The following is a 13,469-nucleotide window of genomic DNA, read 5'->3' as shown; positions in this document are numbered from 1 at the left end:
GCTGTAGAGGGCAATGGGGTCTCCCCTCAGCCTCCTCTTCTCCAGACTAAACACCCCCAGTTCCCTCAGCCGCTCCCCGTACGACCTGTGCTCCAGACCCTGCACCAGCTCCGTTGCCCTTCTCTGGACACGCTCGAGTCATTCAATGTCCTTTTTGTAGTGAGGGGCCCAAAACTGAACACAGGAATCGAGGGGCGGCCTCACCAGTGCCCAGTACAGGGGTCAGATCCCTTCCCTGTCCCTGCTGGCCACGCTATTGCTGACACAAGCCAGGATGCCATTGGCCTTCTTGGCCCCCTGGGCACACTGCTGGCTCCTGTTCAGCCGGCTGTCAATCAACACCCCCCAGGTCCCTCTCTGACTGGCAGCTCTCCAGCCACTCCTCCCCAAGCCTGTAGCACTGCTGGGGGTTGTTGTGGCCCAAGGGCAGCCCCCGGCATTTGGCCTTATGGAAACTCCTCCAGTTGGGCTCAGCCCATGGCTCCAGCCTGTCCAGGTCTCTCTGCAGAGCCTCCCTGCCCTCGAGCAGATCAACACTCCCACCCAACTGGGTGTCATCTGCAAACTGACTGAGGGTGCCCCCGATCCCCTCGTCTAGATCATCAATAAAGATGTTGAACAGGAGTGGCCCCAACACCAAGCCCTGGGGGACACCACTCGTGACCGGCCGCCAACTGGATTTAACTCCGTTCACCACAACTCTCTGGGCCCGGCCACCCAGACAGTTTTTTACCCAGCAAAGCGTGTGCTCATCCAAGCCACGATCAGCCAGTTTTGCCAGGAGAATACTGTGGGAAACAGTGTCAAAGGCCTTACTGAAGTCAAGGTAGACAATATCCACAGCTTTTGCCTCATCCAATAAGCAGGTCGCCTTGTTGTAGAAGGAGATCAGGTTTGTCAGGCAGGACCTGCCTTTCATAACCCCATGCTGACTGGGCCCTGTCATGTGGCTGTCCCACATGTGTTGTATGATGGCACTCAGGATGAGCTGCTCCATCACCATGTGGGCACCAAAGCCAAGCTGACAGGCCTGTAATTTCCCAGATCATCCTTCTGACCCTTCTTATATATGGGCGTCACATCGACCAATTTCCAATCTGTCAGGACCTCCCTGGTCAGCCAGGACTGCTGGTAAATGATGGAAAGCAGCTTGGTGAGCACCCCAGCCAGTTCCTTTAGCACCCTAAATGAGGTGATGGGGAGGGTACACCCATCATCAAATGCCTCAGGCAGCAGGAAAGTATCTCCATCACCACAGATCCACTGGAGAGGAAAACCGCTGAAAGTCTTGCACTATTTACTGCAATTTTCACCTAGTTTAAATGGTGCCTGACATTTTTGCGTATCCTTTTCAGGGTCCCTTTGAGTTTAAACTCCCTGCATATTCTGTAGCAATACAATTTCCTCTCATCATTAGAGCTAGCTTCAGCTGTTATCAGGTATTATTATACCTCACTGCTTCCTTCCTCTCCCATCAGTCCCCCTATTCCGGAGTTAAATGTCATCTATAGTTCAAGCTATTTGATTGCTGGTCCCCCTGTACCACTGAAAAGTCCAGAAAGCCAGGAAAGTTCCTGAGGAAATGGACATCAAGTGGCTACATTTTCCAACATACAGAAGAATCGGACCCCAAAAATGTCACTGATAGATGTGAAAGTAGCACAGGACGTTCAGGACAGAGTGATTTGGACAGAAATGCGTGGTATGACTGCTCACACTTGGCAACGTGGGTAGCAAGCAATCATCCAAGTGGGCGCAGATACCACTGGAAAATGTCACTGCTGCAGTGACGGTGGTACCCTTTCTCAAAAGAAAGAGGCCTATCCTCACCCCAAAAGGAATATAAAGCTAAAACTTTTTATGAGCATTAACTTTTTCTTCCTTTTAACTGTACAGAAAACAAGGACTCACATGAAAAGTTTTTACCAGCATTTTTGCAGCATGCAGTTTTCTGGTGGATTGGTAGTTATTTCAGTGAAATGAGGAACATCAAAATAAAAATGATTGTGAAAATGTCCTTTAAATCTGAATTGAAATGATGAGTTCTTTGTTTGCTTGTTTTCTTCTGTAGCTTGCTTGTTTGTTTTTTGAAGTCACTCTTGTTAATTGTCCTGCAGCCATGGTATGTACCAGATAGCCAAGAAAGCTGACATGGTGAAGTTATATACAGCATCCTTGTGACCTTTTTGCAGTGAAGATACATATCTGTCCAATAAAACCCAGGCCAAATGACAGTGACAGCTGCCTTGTGGCATTCAGTTTGAATTGAACAGGTTTGCTCATAAGTCAGGAGCAAGTATTTCATTACAGACTGTACAGACTGTGCACCAAGACCAGCATAAGCCCCCAAAAGTGAAACTTTCCCTTAGCAGCTATGGAAACTACCCCAGTGGACTGAGGTGCACTTCACAGGCTCCTCCTCGTCTCCTTGCTTTGACTTTCCTGCCTCCAAGCTGTCATCCTCTGTTGGCATTTGCTTGTTGGTGTAGTACTTGCAAGGGAAGAAAACCTCGCTTCATCTCTCAGGAGGGATCCAGGGTGTTATGGGAACTGAGCATTCAAAGAACGAGGGCCAAAGGAGCATGGTTTTTCTGAGGAAAGGTCCAAAGTTGCCTGCATGGGAAGATGCTCTTCTCTCAGGGAAAGAGCCCAAGTCACTGCTGAAACGGGGATTGCGTTATGTCAGCTTGAGCCTCATAATGAAAGGGATGACCAGCACGCCTGAATTCTTGTGGGGACTCCCTGAGGTACAGAAACTGAACCTTTCACGTAACCAGCTGGTGGTGATTCCTCCTTCACTGGGGAAACTGGACAGGCTTGTAGTGCTGAACTTGAGTGGCAACTGCCTCAAGTTTCTGCCTAAAGAGATTGGGTTGCTGAGGAACCTGAAGGTCTTGTTCGTCAATATGAATTGCCTGACAGAAGTGCCAGCAGAGCTCAGCTTGTGCAGAAAGCTGGAGGTTTTGAGCCTCTCACACAACTACATCTCACAACTGCCTTTGAGCTTCACCGACCTGACAAGTTTGAGGAAACTGAACCTCAGTAACAACCGCTTTGTGCAAATTCCGCTCTGCATTTTTGCACTGAGAAGCTTAGACTTCTTGCACCTAGGGTCCAACAGGCTTGAAAACATTGCAGAGAGTGTCCAGTATCTGGTCAATCTGCAAATCTTTATTGTAGAGAATAACAACATACGCACCCTTCCACGGTCTCTCTGCTTCATCACTGCTCTGGAGTTACTAAATGTTGATTACAATGCCATACAAACTCTCCCGGATGAGCTCTACCTGCTGCGCCGGCTGCCACGCATCGCATGGAACCCAATGGACAAAGGCCTCCACATCGCCCACAACCCCTTGTCCCGACCCCTGCCTGAGGTCGTTGAGGGGGGGCTGGATGTCCTCTTCAACTACCTCAGGCAGAAAAAGGAGAACAACTGAGTTTCTGCTGATCTTGGGATTAAACCTGTCATCAAGACTAAGTTATATCAGAGCGCTTTCCTGCACAGGCATTTCCACTTCATAATGCTTGGATTTCGAAGACTGTGGAACTTAGTCACGGTTGGAGGAAAGCAAGTAAAGTATGATGGTCTTGATTAAGTGTGTGAAGAGTAAACTTTCTAAAAATAGCCACCTCTGTAACCTTCAGTGTTAGTGGGCTTGGGATTTATTAGGAAAACACTCAACAAACTTGTGATAAAATGTTTGCTCTTCGTTTGACAGGAACGAATAAGGCAGACTGCTAGAAGTGCAGAGACGTGTATTTGCCAGCTATTAGGTTAAAGGAATATTAATATGAATTGCATTACTATATGTGATTGCAGTTGCACTTTAACTCCAGTTCACTTCTTCATACACAGATAAACCGCTACATAAACAAACACTGCTATCTAAGTGAATCTCGAGAAAAATTTTTAATTTACTTTTGGCAGTGAATATATCCTGAGCTATATTAGCTCACAGGCAGTATATTACCGGCCAGTTCAATACCATTTGTTTACCCCACAGCTGTGCACTGGCCTCTATAAATTACAGGTGAAGATTGCTGTCAATGAGGTGATTTCCCAGTTCTTTGGAAGAAGACCCCAAAGTTCCCCAAAGCCTCCAGTTACCCTCCTGAGACACACAGCCTTTCCTGCAAAGCCTCCTAGGATACCAACAGCAGTGCGACACATCAGCCAGGAGCAGCATCCACAGAAAGCAGAGAAACCTTATTCCATCAAACAAAGGCTGTCAGATGAGGTTGCTCATTACAAGATGAACAACTGCACTCCATTCCCTTTCCCACATCCCTGCAATTGTAGCCGTGGAGTAACTTTACTCAGAGGGCAGTACATCTCCTAAAAGTGAAATATTCCCTTCAGGAAAAACAACATCAAACCAATCATCGGCTTAAGTAAGAGCTTCAAAAACAAATACTTATTTCTGTGATTTTCAGTATCAGCCAGTAGCATAAAAGTCAAGTCTTATGCGGTTTCTCATATTGATCTTCTGTGAATGTCCTTCATCAAAGTTTTATCTGGTAATAAAGAGGCAGTATGAAAGAGCTGTTAACAATTTATACAACTTCATTTTTTGTTCCCTCACACCAGTGTAAAACAGAAGTAACTCTGTTGAAATCAGTGTAGATAAATGCTTGTAATGGCAGTGTAAAAGAGGAATGAGCCTGTAATTCTTCAGCTAATTAAGAGCATTCAAAGCCACTTTTAAAGTGCTTCCTATCCTATGTCAAATCTCAGAAATCAATGATTACTTTTCAAAATAAGTTGTTTGAAATTATGGAATGCTGAGGAAGGCTGATCCTTGCTTCCAGAGAAGTTAATGGAGAGCCCCCGTCTGAGGGAAAAACTCAGAAGCAGCCTAATGACAGCAGACAATTATGTAATCCATAGGTACATGGGAGCAATTGCAGCATTGCTGGCCACGCTAACGTTACCAGTGAGGTGTTGAAAATAGCAAAGAAGAATCAGTGTTCACAGAATATTCCATTCGGGGCTGTCTACCTTCATATTTTATTATGTTGTATTGGTTTGTGTCTTGTTTGTTATCTTAATCAAGAATTTCAGTGTTATGCCCAGGAATCACAGTTTTCAAGTGTGCAGTCAAGGGCAAGTCTTATGTTTCTAGCAAATGAGAAACCTTTTTCGAAGGTCACATTTGCTCAAGCATTAAGCAAACAAACAAACAAAGCAAGTAAACAAACGCCAAAGCACAGTTATTTTGTAACTTTTTTTTTTTTTTTACTTAATATATGTTTCAAATGCAAAGGTATTTACCATGTAGCTTTACATGGATTTATTTCACCCATGCAATGAGATTTATAGCAAAGTTCCAAGTTTTATAATGAGCAATGCATCTAATAAATTAATATGTGATTCAATTAGCGACAAGAAATAAAGCCTCAATTATTTCTAGAAATACCAACAGATAATTCGTGGAGGGGATTAGGCGCAGATTATTAGCTTTTCTAAATGTCCATTTCATATCCCTAAGTCTGGCATTCACATAAACACTGCAGTCCTGCAATAGTTCTTTGCAGGAAAACTAGATGCTTATGGTATTAACCACCTGAAAAGATTTTTTTCACATATCAGTATCCAGGATTATATGACACCAGACAGCCTCCGATGTGATCTGACTAGAAGAGGTATACACAGTAATTTACATGGAAGATGTGAGACTGGACTGTGTGTATTCATTAGGATACCACTACAAAGGGTGAGAAACAGTGCGTGATTCCAGGAAATGGTCTCCAGACAGGGGATTAAAAGGCAAATTTGACATAATTAAATGCATCTGAAAAAAGCAGTTATAATAAGAAGTGCAATACCAATAATTTAAAATTCAATTATTCAATTGAATAATAATAATCTTTTACTCAAGCTAATAAACCTTTGTAAGCATACAAAACACGTAAAAATCTCTGCCTTTTTAAACAGAATAATAAAATTCATTGAATAAATGGTACTTTAATGTATAATTCAGATTTTACCATTAAGAAGATAATTTCCACTGAACTGCTTTAGTCTTTCTTTCATTCCTCAGTCAAGACCCTTATAAATAGCTTTCTCAGAGATAAGAAAATGATCTCACATGACTAAAGGTAGTGTTCTGAATTCTTCCTGTAAAAAGATAAGACTGTATACCACTGTTAATGCTTAGAAATATGCATGAGAGGCAAATAAAGATATATATATTTGCATCTGAGAGGGAGCAAGATAAAGCAAGCAAGAGGTGCAGGAGAGAGATAGAATGCATGTCACATGCTGGCCTTAGTTTTGAGCAGGGCATTAGCAAAGAATTGGTGGACCTCAGCGTTGTCATCTGATATTAGCTGCACAGATGACAAGGAAAAAAAGAGCTGAAATGCTGCAGGGACTGTAGTCATATCTCATAATATATGACAGTACCACTTCTCTGTGTATATTAAATGATATGATTTTGACTTACAATCTTTCAGAGAACTATATGCAGAATGTTACACTTGTTTCTAGTATTCACCAAAGTTTTCTCATCCTAAGCCTTACAGTGGCATATCTTTTGATGCATCTATTATTTTTATTGTTATTGGTGGTGTTCTTCTAAGGAATGGAAAAATGGAAAAAGGAATGGATCCATTTGTGGAAAAAGATACTCTCTTGGCAGGGTGACTTTTCTACAGCAATTGCTCAAAAAAGCTCTCAAACTGCTTAGAAAAATTCTTCATGTGGATGAAACAAAGGGAAAAGCACAAGAACAAAGTAGAAAGAACATAGTTAGGGGTCAAATGGTTGGGATAAATGTAATATACAACAGGGCTACACAATTTGTTCCCTAGCTATCATAAATAATACACTGGTGGTACATTTGGTGAGGTGAACAGATTCTATCTATTTTTATTTTAAATTGAAAAGAAAGCTGCATTCTGTGAAAAGCTTAAAGTCTAGCCAACAAGAAAAGCCTTTGCAAACTGGAAGGTTTCAGGCTTTTGGACTAACCAAAGTTAGTGACTTCAACCTTTGACTGAAAGGAAAACATTTTAATCTGAAGTGTTGATGTAACATCTCACTGGATGTTAAAGGTGGAATGTGTTGTACCTACTGCTCTGGGGCCACTGGCCAAACCTGCCATGTGGGCAAACTTCCTCACGCTGTTTGTGACTGCTGACTTCCCAAAATCCCTTGCAATGTCCCATCAGTCCCATGGGGCACCCATGGGCATACAATCTGTCCAGGAACACCAGCCTGTTACGTGAGCAAAGCAGCAAGAACTCACAAAGAGCAATTTCCAAGATGCACTGGGGTGGCATTTCAAAACAGAATTTTTCAGATTCCAGCTGAAAAGTCTTGAAATTCAGATTAAAGAATTTGTGATTATTATTTTGATTGAAAAAATATGCCAACTTTTTTTTTTCCACCTTGTCAATATTTTCTCCATACTTTTCATTATTTTCATAAAAATTCCTCTTTTTTATCAAACTCAGGAACAGTTTCTAGGCATTTTTGCTCCAAGACTATGCACTCTACAGTTTAAACTTTTTAGGATATAAATGAATTAATTTCCTATTACTACACTGTAGCTTCAGGAAACTGTAATTTTCAGTTAATATTTTTAAGAACTTTGCAGACGTAATTTAAGTGAAGGAGGATGCATCTAAAAAGTATAGTGTTGATCCTAGAGAGATTTGAACACATTTCTTACTTTACTAGGCCAGCGCTTTACTTGAAAAAAATATATCACAGTGTATAATTTCCACAAGTAGAAAAATCACTGATACTTCAGCTTATTTCCTTAACCAAAGAAAAAAAGAAGCCTCAAAGATCTTCACCACATAAGAGATAAATAAAGGTAAATAAAGAGAGATAAAGAAAGCAAGCAAAGAACATTAACTAACCATCTGGTCAGTATGATTTCAGCAAATTCCAAGGGTAAATTCACTGCACAGCCTTCAGACAGGATTTCTTGAGTAATTTCAAGAGTGTTTCAGACTGCTTTGCACTGTTCTATTAAGTATAATTAATATGAAAAAAATATTTATATGAAAATAACAATATATAATAATTTCTACTATGTTAAGAAAATACGCGTATTATTATGTCACATTTGCCTCTGTAGTCCACACATGTGAGAGCTGAAAGCCTGAAACAGTTACAGCCAAAGAAAAACTTCCGCTGACAGTAGAAGGGCCTGCATTTTTATGAGAAAATATATACATTTACCATTTTATATATGGCAAAAACAAGATTTAAAAACTCAGTAGATGTTTAAATGGATATGAGGCTTTGGATATATTCGGACAGAGGTACACTTTAATACTCACATGTGGAGTAAGTCTGAAAATCGTTTTATAAAATTGCATTATCTTTCCTCTGCACAAGTAAGGGGCAGAATAATAATTATAAAAGATGAAGAAAGAGACAGTGAAACAGCTCTCCTTAGAAATGTATTAGGTTATCTGAACACCCTGAATATCCCAAGAGGAAATCAAATTCATATAAAGATTTTTTAAAAGTGGGAATTACATAAGAAATGTTTTTTCTCCCTCCCAGCAATCCAGAGAAAAGCAGATTGCTGACATTATTAGTTTTAAATTCTTCTTTTATCCCCCGCCCCCATTGATTCCATGCATTTATGCAACAAGGGCCACCCAGACTTCAAAAACCATCCCGCAGCACCGTCTTCTGCAGCCCCGCGGTACCGACTGTGTCCTGTACTGGTACTGCCGTCTACCACACCAGATTACTTTTCAGGGTTTGGCAACAAAGCCTGAAATTTATACTCCAATGTATGTGGAGTCATGTCATGCATGGCTAAAAAGGTGGTTTCCAGTGAAGCAGGAAGTGTAGCAACAGCTTCACAAAAGGTCACTGCAAATTATGCTGCCTCATAAAGTGAGCTTACCCAGGCAGATTGAAAAGAAGAGCAAAGGGCAGAACTTTATGTTTTCCTAGGTCTCAGAGGAGTTTCAGATACACTAAATTCATTGATGGATAGTGTGTTTTTAATTTCTACTTCCCAGACATTAAAAAAATATTTCTCTTTTCTTTTTTGATACATCTGTTTGAGGGAAATATATGTTGCTCTGTTTCCTTCCTGATCTCCAACCTTTGCATCATGGATGTATTCATAGAAGCAAAAAATATTTTTCCCCTCCTAGAAAGCCAGTGTTGCCAGGTGTGGGTGGGCATGAAATTTTATCAAGGGTCTGATCTCTCATCCACCATGAAAGGAGAGCAGGATGGGGGAGGCTGGCAGCCTCCACAGCCACTGGTCATGAGACAGGTAACCTACCCAAAACAGATGTCATGCTCACGACACCAACTTTATGCACCTGCCTTAGTGGTTTCAGGCAGTGGTTAGTCTCTGGACACTGTTTCCATGGTTAATACAGAGAGAGATGGACACTTTGCTCTTGGGAGGCTGAACAGAGTGTTGCTGAAGTGCCCCATGTTGTCCCGGGGTCTCTGCCCGTTGTCCAGTGAGGAGCCCAGGATATCTACAGCCTAATTTAAGCATCTGAAGCAAGGACAGTGAAGCTGTAGGGTACAAATACCTCCCTTTGCCTAGCCTTGCCTCTTCAGCATGTGTGCACAGGACATGAAGCACTATCTCTCAATATAATATAACATTCAGACTTGCTGAGAAGTGTTGGAAGATACATCAGGGAAACACCGACACACCTACAATGCCCTATGCCACATGCTTTCAGTGGCAGAAAATTGTTTCTCCCTAGCTACTAAAATGCTCCACCTCTAAACAGGGGTAAGCAGGACACATTTAAAAGAAGCCTCCGTAGTTTTTAGAAATGGCATTCCAAATTCAGCTAAAGAAATTACCAAGGGAGTAACAGCAAACTGTTACAGTAAAAAAACACTTCCATCTAGAAAGCAAAGTTATTTTCCTTATACTTTCGTTGCTGGTTCTTTGTCCTTTTTGTTTTTAAAAACGTAATGGAAGTCTCTCTACGTATATATGGGGGTTTGTACTGGTTTATGCATGTATATGTATTTTCCCTGTAAGGGACAACAGAGGGTTGTTTTAGATTCCTAAATTGTTTGCCTGTGTAAGCAGATAAGTATCTCCGGCATAGAGTATTATAGTGCCCTGTGAATGGCACTGATGGGAGAGCTGAAGAATCCAGAAGAATAAAACCTTCACTTTGGGAAATTCATTCAATCAAGTGTGACTTGGTTAAGGTAATGCCTTTCCATATCCATTTCTGTGCACAAGGGTCCTGTATATCTTTCAGCACACTTACCTTCTCTTTCCAGCTGGAAAATAACCCTGTAAAGAATAGATTGCAATGTGGTGTTTGTGTGTTCTGTCCACATACAAATTAAGTTACAAAGAAACTAACCTTGAATTCAATTAAAAAAAAAAATCCCTCTGAGCATGTGTGTGTGTGTGCATTTGTGTATGCATATGCTTGGAGGTATTTGGGAGCTTTTTACAATGCTTTGCAATGTAGCATCTGAGGAATATGTGTGAGCTGACTGAAAAGTAGCATATTCTACTGCAAATAAAATGCTGGTAATTTATCATCAAAGCAGGACTTGAAACACATTGTGGTAAATTATGTTGCTTTTGAATTTCTTGTACATTAGTTTTTCCGGGTGGTTTTTAGTGCTAGATATCACAAAGTTCATTAGGACTTTTATTAAGCAATGTGGAGATTTAAAATACGGAAGAATTCGTATTCGGTCAATTTTTTAATTGATCAATAATCATACAAGAAGATACATTCATTTTCTGTTAGTCACTAAAAGTTTAGTAGCTCTTGCAATGAACTATTTGAAATGCATTCTTTAGCCCATCAAAGAAGAAAAGAAGTTAAATTCTACACAGCCTGATCTGTTTAAGAAAATTTATAGAACTGACACCAAACTGAATACTTTTGGAGTTCGGTTTGGCCCAGATGCTTGTATAAGGCTCAAATGGAAAAGTTTAGATATTTTTCACACCCAATTGTCTGGGCTGCTTCTAGAGATGGGGGGGGGGGGGGGGGTGAAACATAACTGGTTCAAAATATGGTTTAACTTCAGAAGAATTCTAGTAGTTGGTTGTTTACTAAAAGCTAATGTATATGTTTTAACCTTGCCCTTCAATCTCCATATTTTATTTGGATAAGTTCATATAGCAGTCTTTACTATGAGTCTTAATAGGCTCTTCTTATACTGTGTGAAAACATCAGGCTAGTGTCTCACAGAATTCAGGTACTACATTTTCCAATCTTGCTTGGAGGAGCAGAGGTTTCTCTGGTCTAAACGACACCCCAGGGCCTGGAGAACAGAAAGCAACTTAATGCCCTTAGATTTGGTAAGTTTTCAGTTTTACAAAACCCCTACAAGGGATATATTTGATTTATTTCTCATTTGGCTCAAACTTACAAATTTACAGTAGTTAAGATGTTTCATCTTCCTTGGACTGGCATGCGAATATTAGAGTGCATAGGTGAGAAAATTCTTCCAGCATCTCCAAATCCTTATAAGGACTAGTCTTAGGGCAGGATTTGGAAATTCACCAGGGACTCAATTCTCTCTGGTTTATCAGGTGTGCATTAGAAGCCATTTAATGTTCTTTAGCTAGGCTAATATGTTGCAGAGCAGTGACATTTCAGGACTTAGCCAGGAAGCTAATAACTCTTCTCAATAAGTAATCCTCACATTTACATCAATTTAATATAGTCTAGATTTGGATGTAGATAAGCATCGCTTTTCTCTTTCCAGTGTTGCCAGGGTGATGAGGCACCAAACTGGGATTTCTGCAACAGTCCTGCCTCTCTCTTGTAGTCCCCAAACCAGCAGTTGGCTATTCTGAGAAGGATCTAGGCTCGTGTGCATATTCAACAACAAATACACAGCAGAAATGCCCCATGTCTGCCTTGCTGCAGTTCATACTAGCAACAGTATAGTTTAAAATACCAGATAAATAATAAATATAAGGGGAGCAAGAGGGAAAGAATTGCCACTTCACAATTGCCCTTTAGTAAGCAGCAAGGACAGCTGATATAGTTTCTTCTATACAAGCTATCTGCCTTTTCCCATTAATTCTGTTGCCTTTTTCTTCTCATTTGTCCTTCCTCCTTGTTTTATTATGTTCTCTCTTTTCTGTTGCTACCCACCCTCCTTCCTTTTTTTGTTTTTCCTCTTTGTTTCTTATTAACAAGTTTCAACATTTTTAATTAAAGTTGACTGCTTGACTGATGCCAGTTCAAACCTCCTTTTCTGAATTTGCCCTCCAAAACAAGTTAATCATTAGCAGAGGCCTGTCTTCATCAACTACACAGGGGAATAACAAAAAAAAACCAAACAAAACAAAAACACAACAACAACAAAAAAAAACCCCCACACACACACAAAAAAAATACGAATAAGTGAAAAATGGCAAACAAGCCTCAGGAAGCAGTAACTAGCCTGAAGAGCTGAATATACTTTACACTTTGGGGAATTTTTCTGTGCCCCCATAGCTCATAAATCCTTAGTCTCCAATTTGATTTTAAATAGACATTTATGTTAACCAGCTGCTGAAGGGCTATTGCAATGTTAAAGACATAGGAAAGAGTCTATACACAACTGTGAACAAACCAGAAGTCCTGTCCTCAAGTAACTTATTCTTCAGAGGTCCCCTCCTGTTCCCCATGAAGCTCCACATCAATTCACTGCCTCTGTTGCCTGTATTTTGGAAGTGAGGAATTTTGGTCCCCCTGGTTGTCATATTGCCACAGAATGATTTAGAAACGTACAAAAGCAGAAATAGATTCTCTTGTCTAGCCTCAGATTTTGCCACGTGCTGTAGACAGTGAGATTTACATCTAGTTCTCCTTTTCTGCTGTAAATATATGCCCACCTCACTCCCTTTCACCTGTGTGTAATACGCTCCTACTGTTTGGTTTCAGTCCTTTAAAAGGGAAGCTGCAGTCCGAGGCTGGAGCAACAAACACTAGGCACAATTACAGAGAGCAGTAACAATTACACTGTTCACAGAGAGGTCCTCCCTTTAACCTCAGGGCAGGAGGAAAAAAAGGTAGGATAAAGGAAGGGAAGACAACAGGATCCAGTAAAGAAGCACAAATTTGCTTGCCTGATTTGGACTGACCTAGCTGAGCTGACCATGGCTGAGCACTGCTCTGCCACAACTGTCAAGTGATCTTGGGGGGGGGGGCTCTCCTTGCATGGGGTACTCACCCCAGCAAAGCAGGACCAGGGGAACTGCTCCTACAAGCCTCACCTTCCCCTGAGTACAGTGGGAACTGTAAGCATGCAGAAGTGAAGAGGGCTGGATCCAGTGTACACAGGGCATTATGGTATATGATACGGTAACAGCATAATAGTATTATTTATCCACTAGTTCCAAATGGAATCAATCAGGGCTGCAAATAATGGTGCTTACTGCTGTGTGCCTGAAGGTGTATCCAGCTCCATGGAAGGTGGTACTGCATCAGTTTTGCATTTAAGGGAAGGATAGAAAAACTTTTCTGCCTCCGAGGAGAAT

At 41.1% G+C, this 13,469-nt stretch overlaps 1 protein-coding gene across 1 annotated transcript; it reads left to right on the top strand.

Moving 5' to 3' along the window:
- The first annotated feature begins 2,527 nt into the window (after positions 1 to 2,527).
- Positions 2,528 to 4,212, top strand: LRRC30 (leucine rich repeat containing 30). The gene has a single exon (XM_026842807.1). The coding sequence runs from the start codon at positions 2,544 to 2,546 to the stop codon at positions 3,438 to 3,440; it is 897 nt and encodes a 298-aa protein (XP_026698608.1). The 5' UTR covers positions 2,528 to 2,543; the 3' UTR covers positions 3,441 to 4,212.
- Positions 4,213 to 13,469: the final 9,257 nt, after the last annotated feature.

Source organism: Athene cunicularia, assembly GCF_003259725.1.
Source record: "Athene cunicularia isolate RWA chromosome 2 unlocalized genomic scaffold, athCun1 chr2_part1, whole genome shotgun sequence".
In the NCBI taxonomy this organism is placed as follows: domain Eukaryota; kingdom Metazoa; phylum Chordata; class Aves; order Strigiformes; family Strigidae; genus Athene; species Athene cunicularia.
This window is presented reverse-complemented; position numbering and strand designations above follow the sequence as displayed.

Coding starts and splice junctions, on each gene's coding strand:
- LRRC30 (XM_026842807.1), top strand. CDS start 2,544: ATGGGAACTGAGCATTCAAAGAACGAGGGCCAAAGGAGCATGGTTTTT.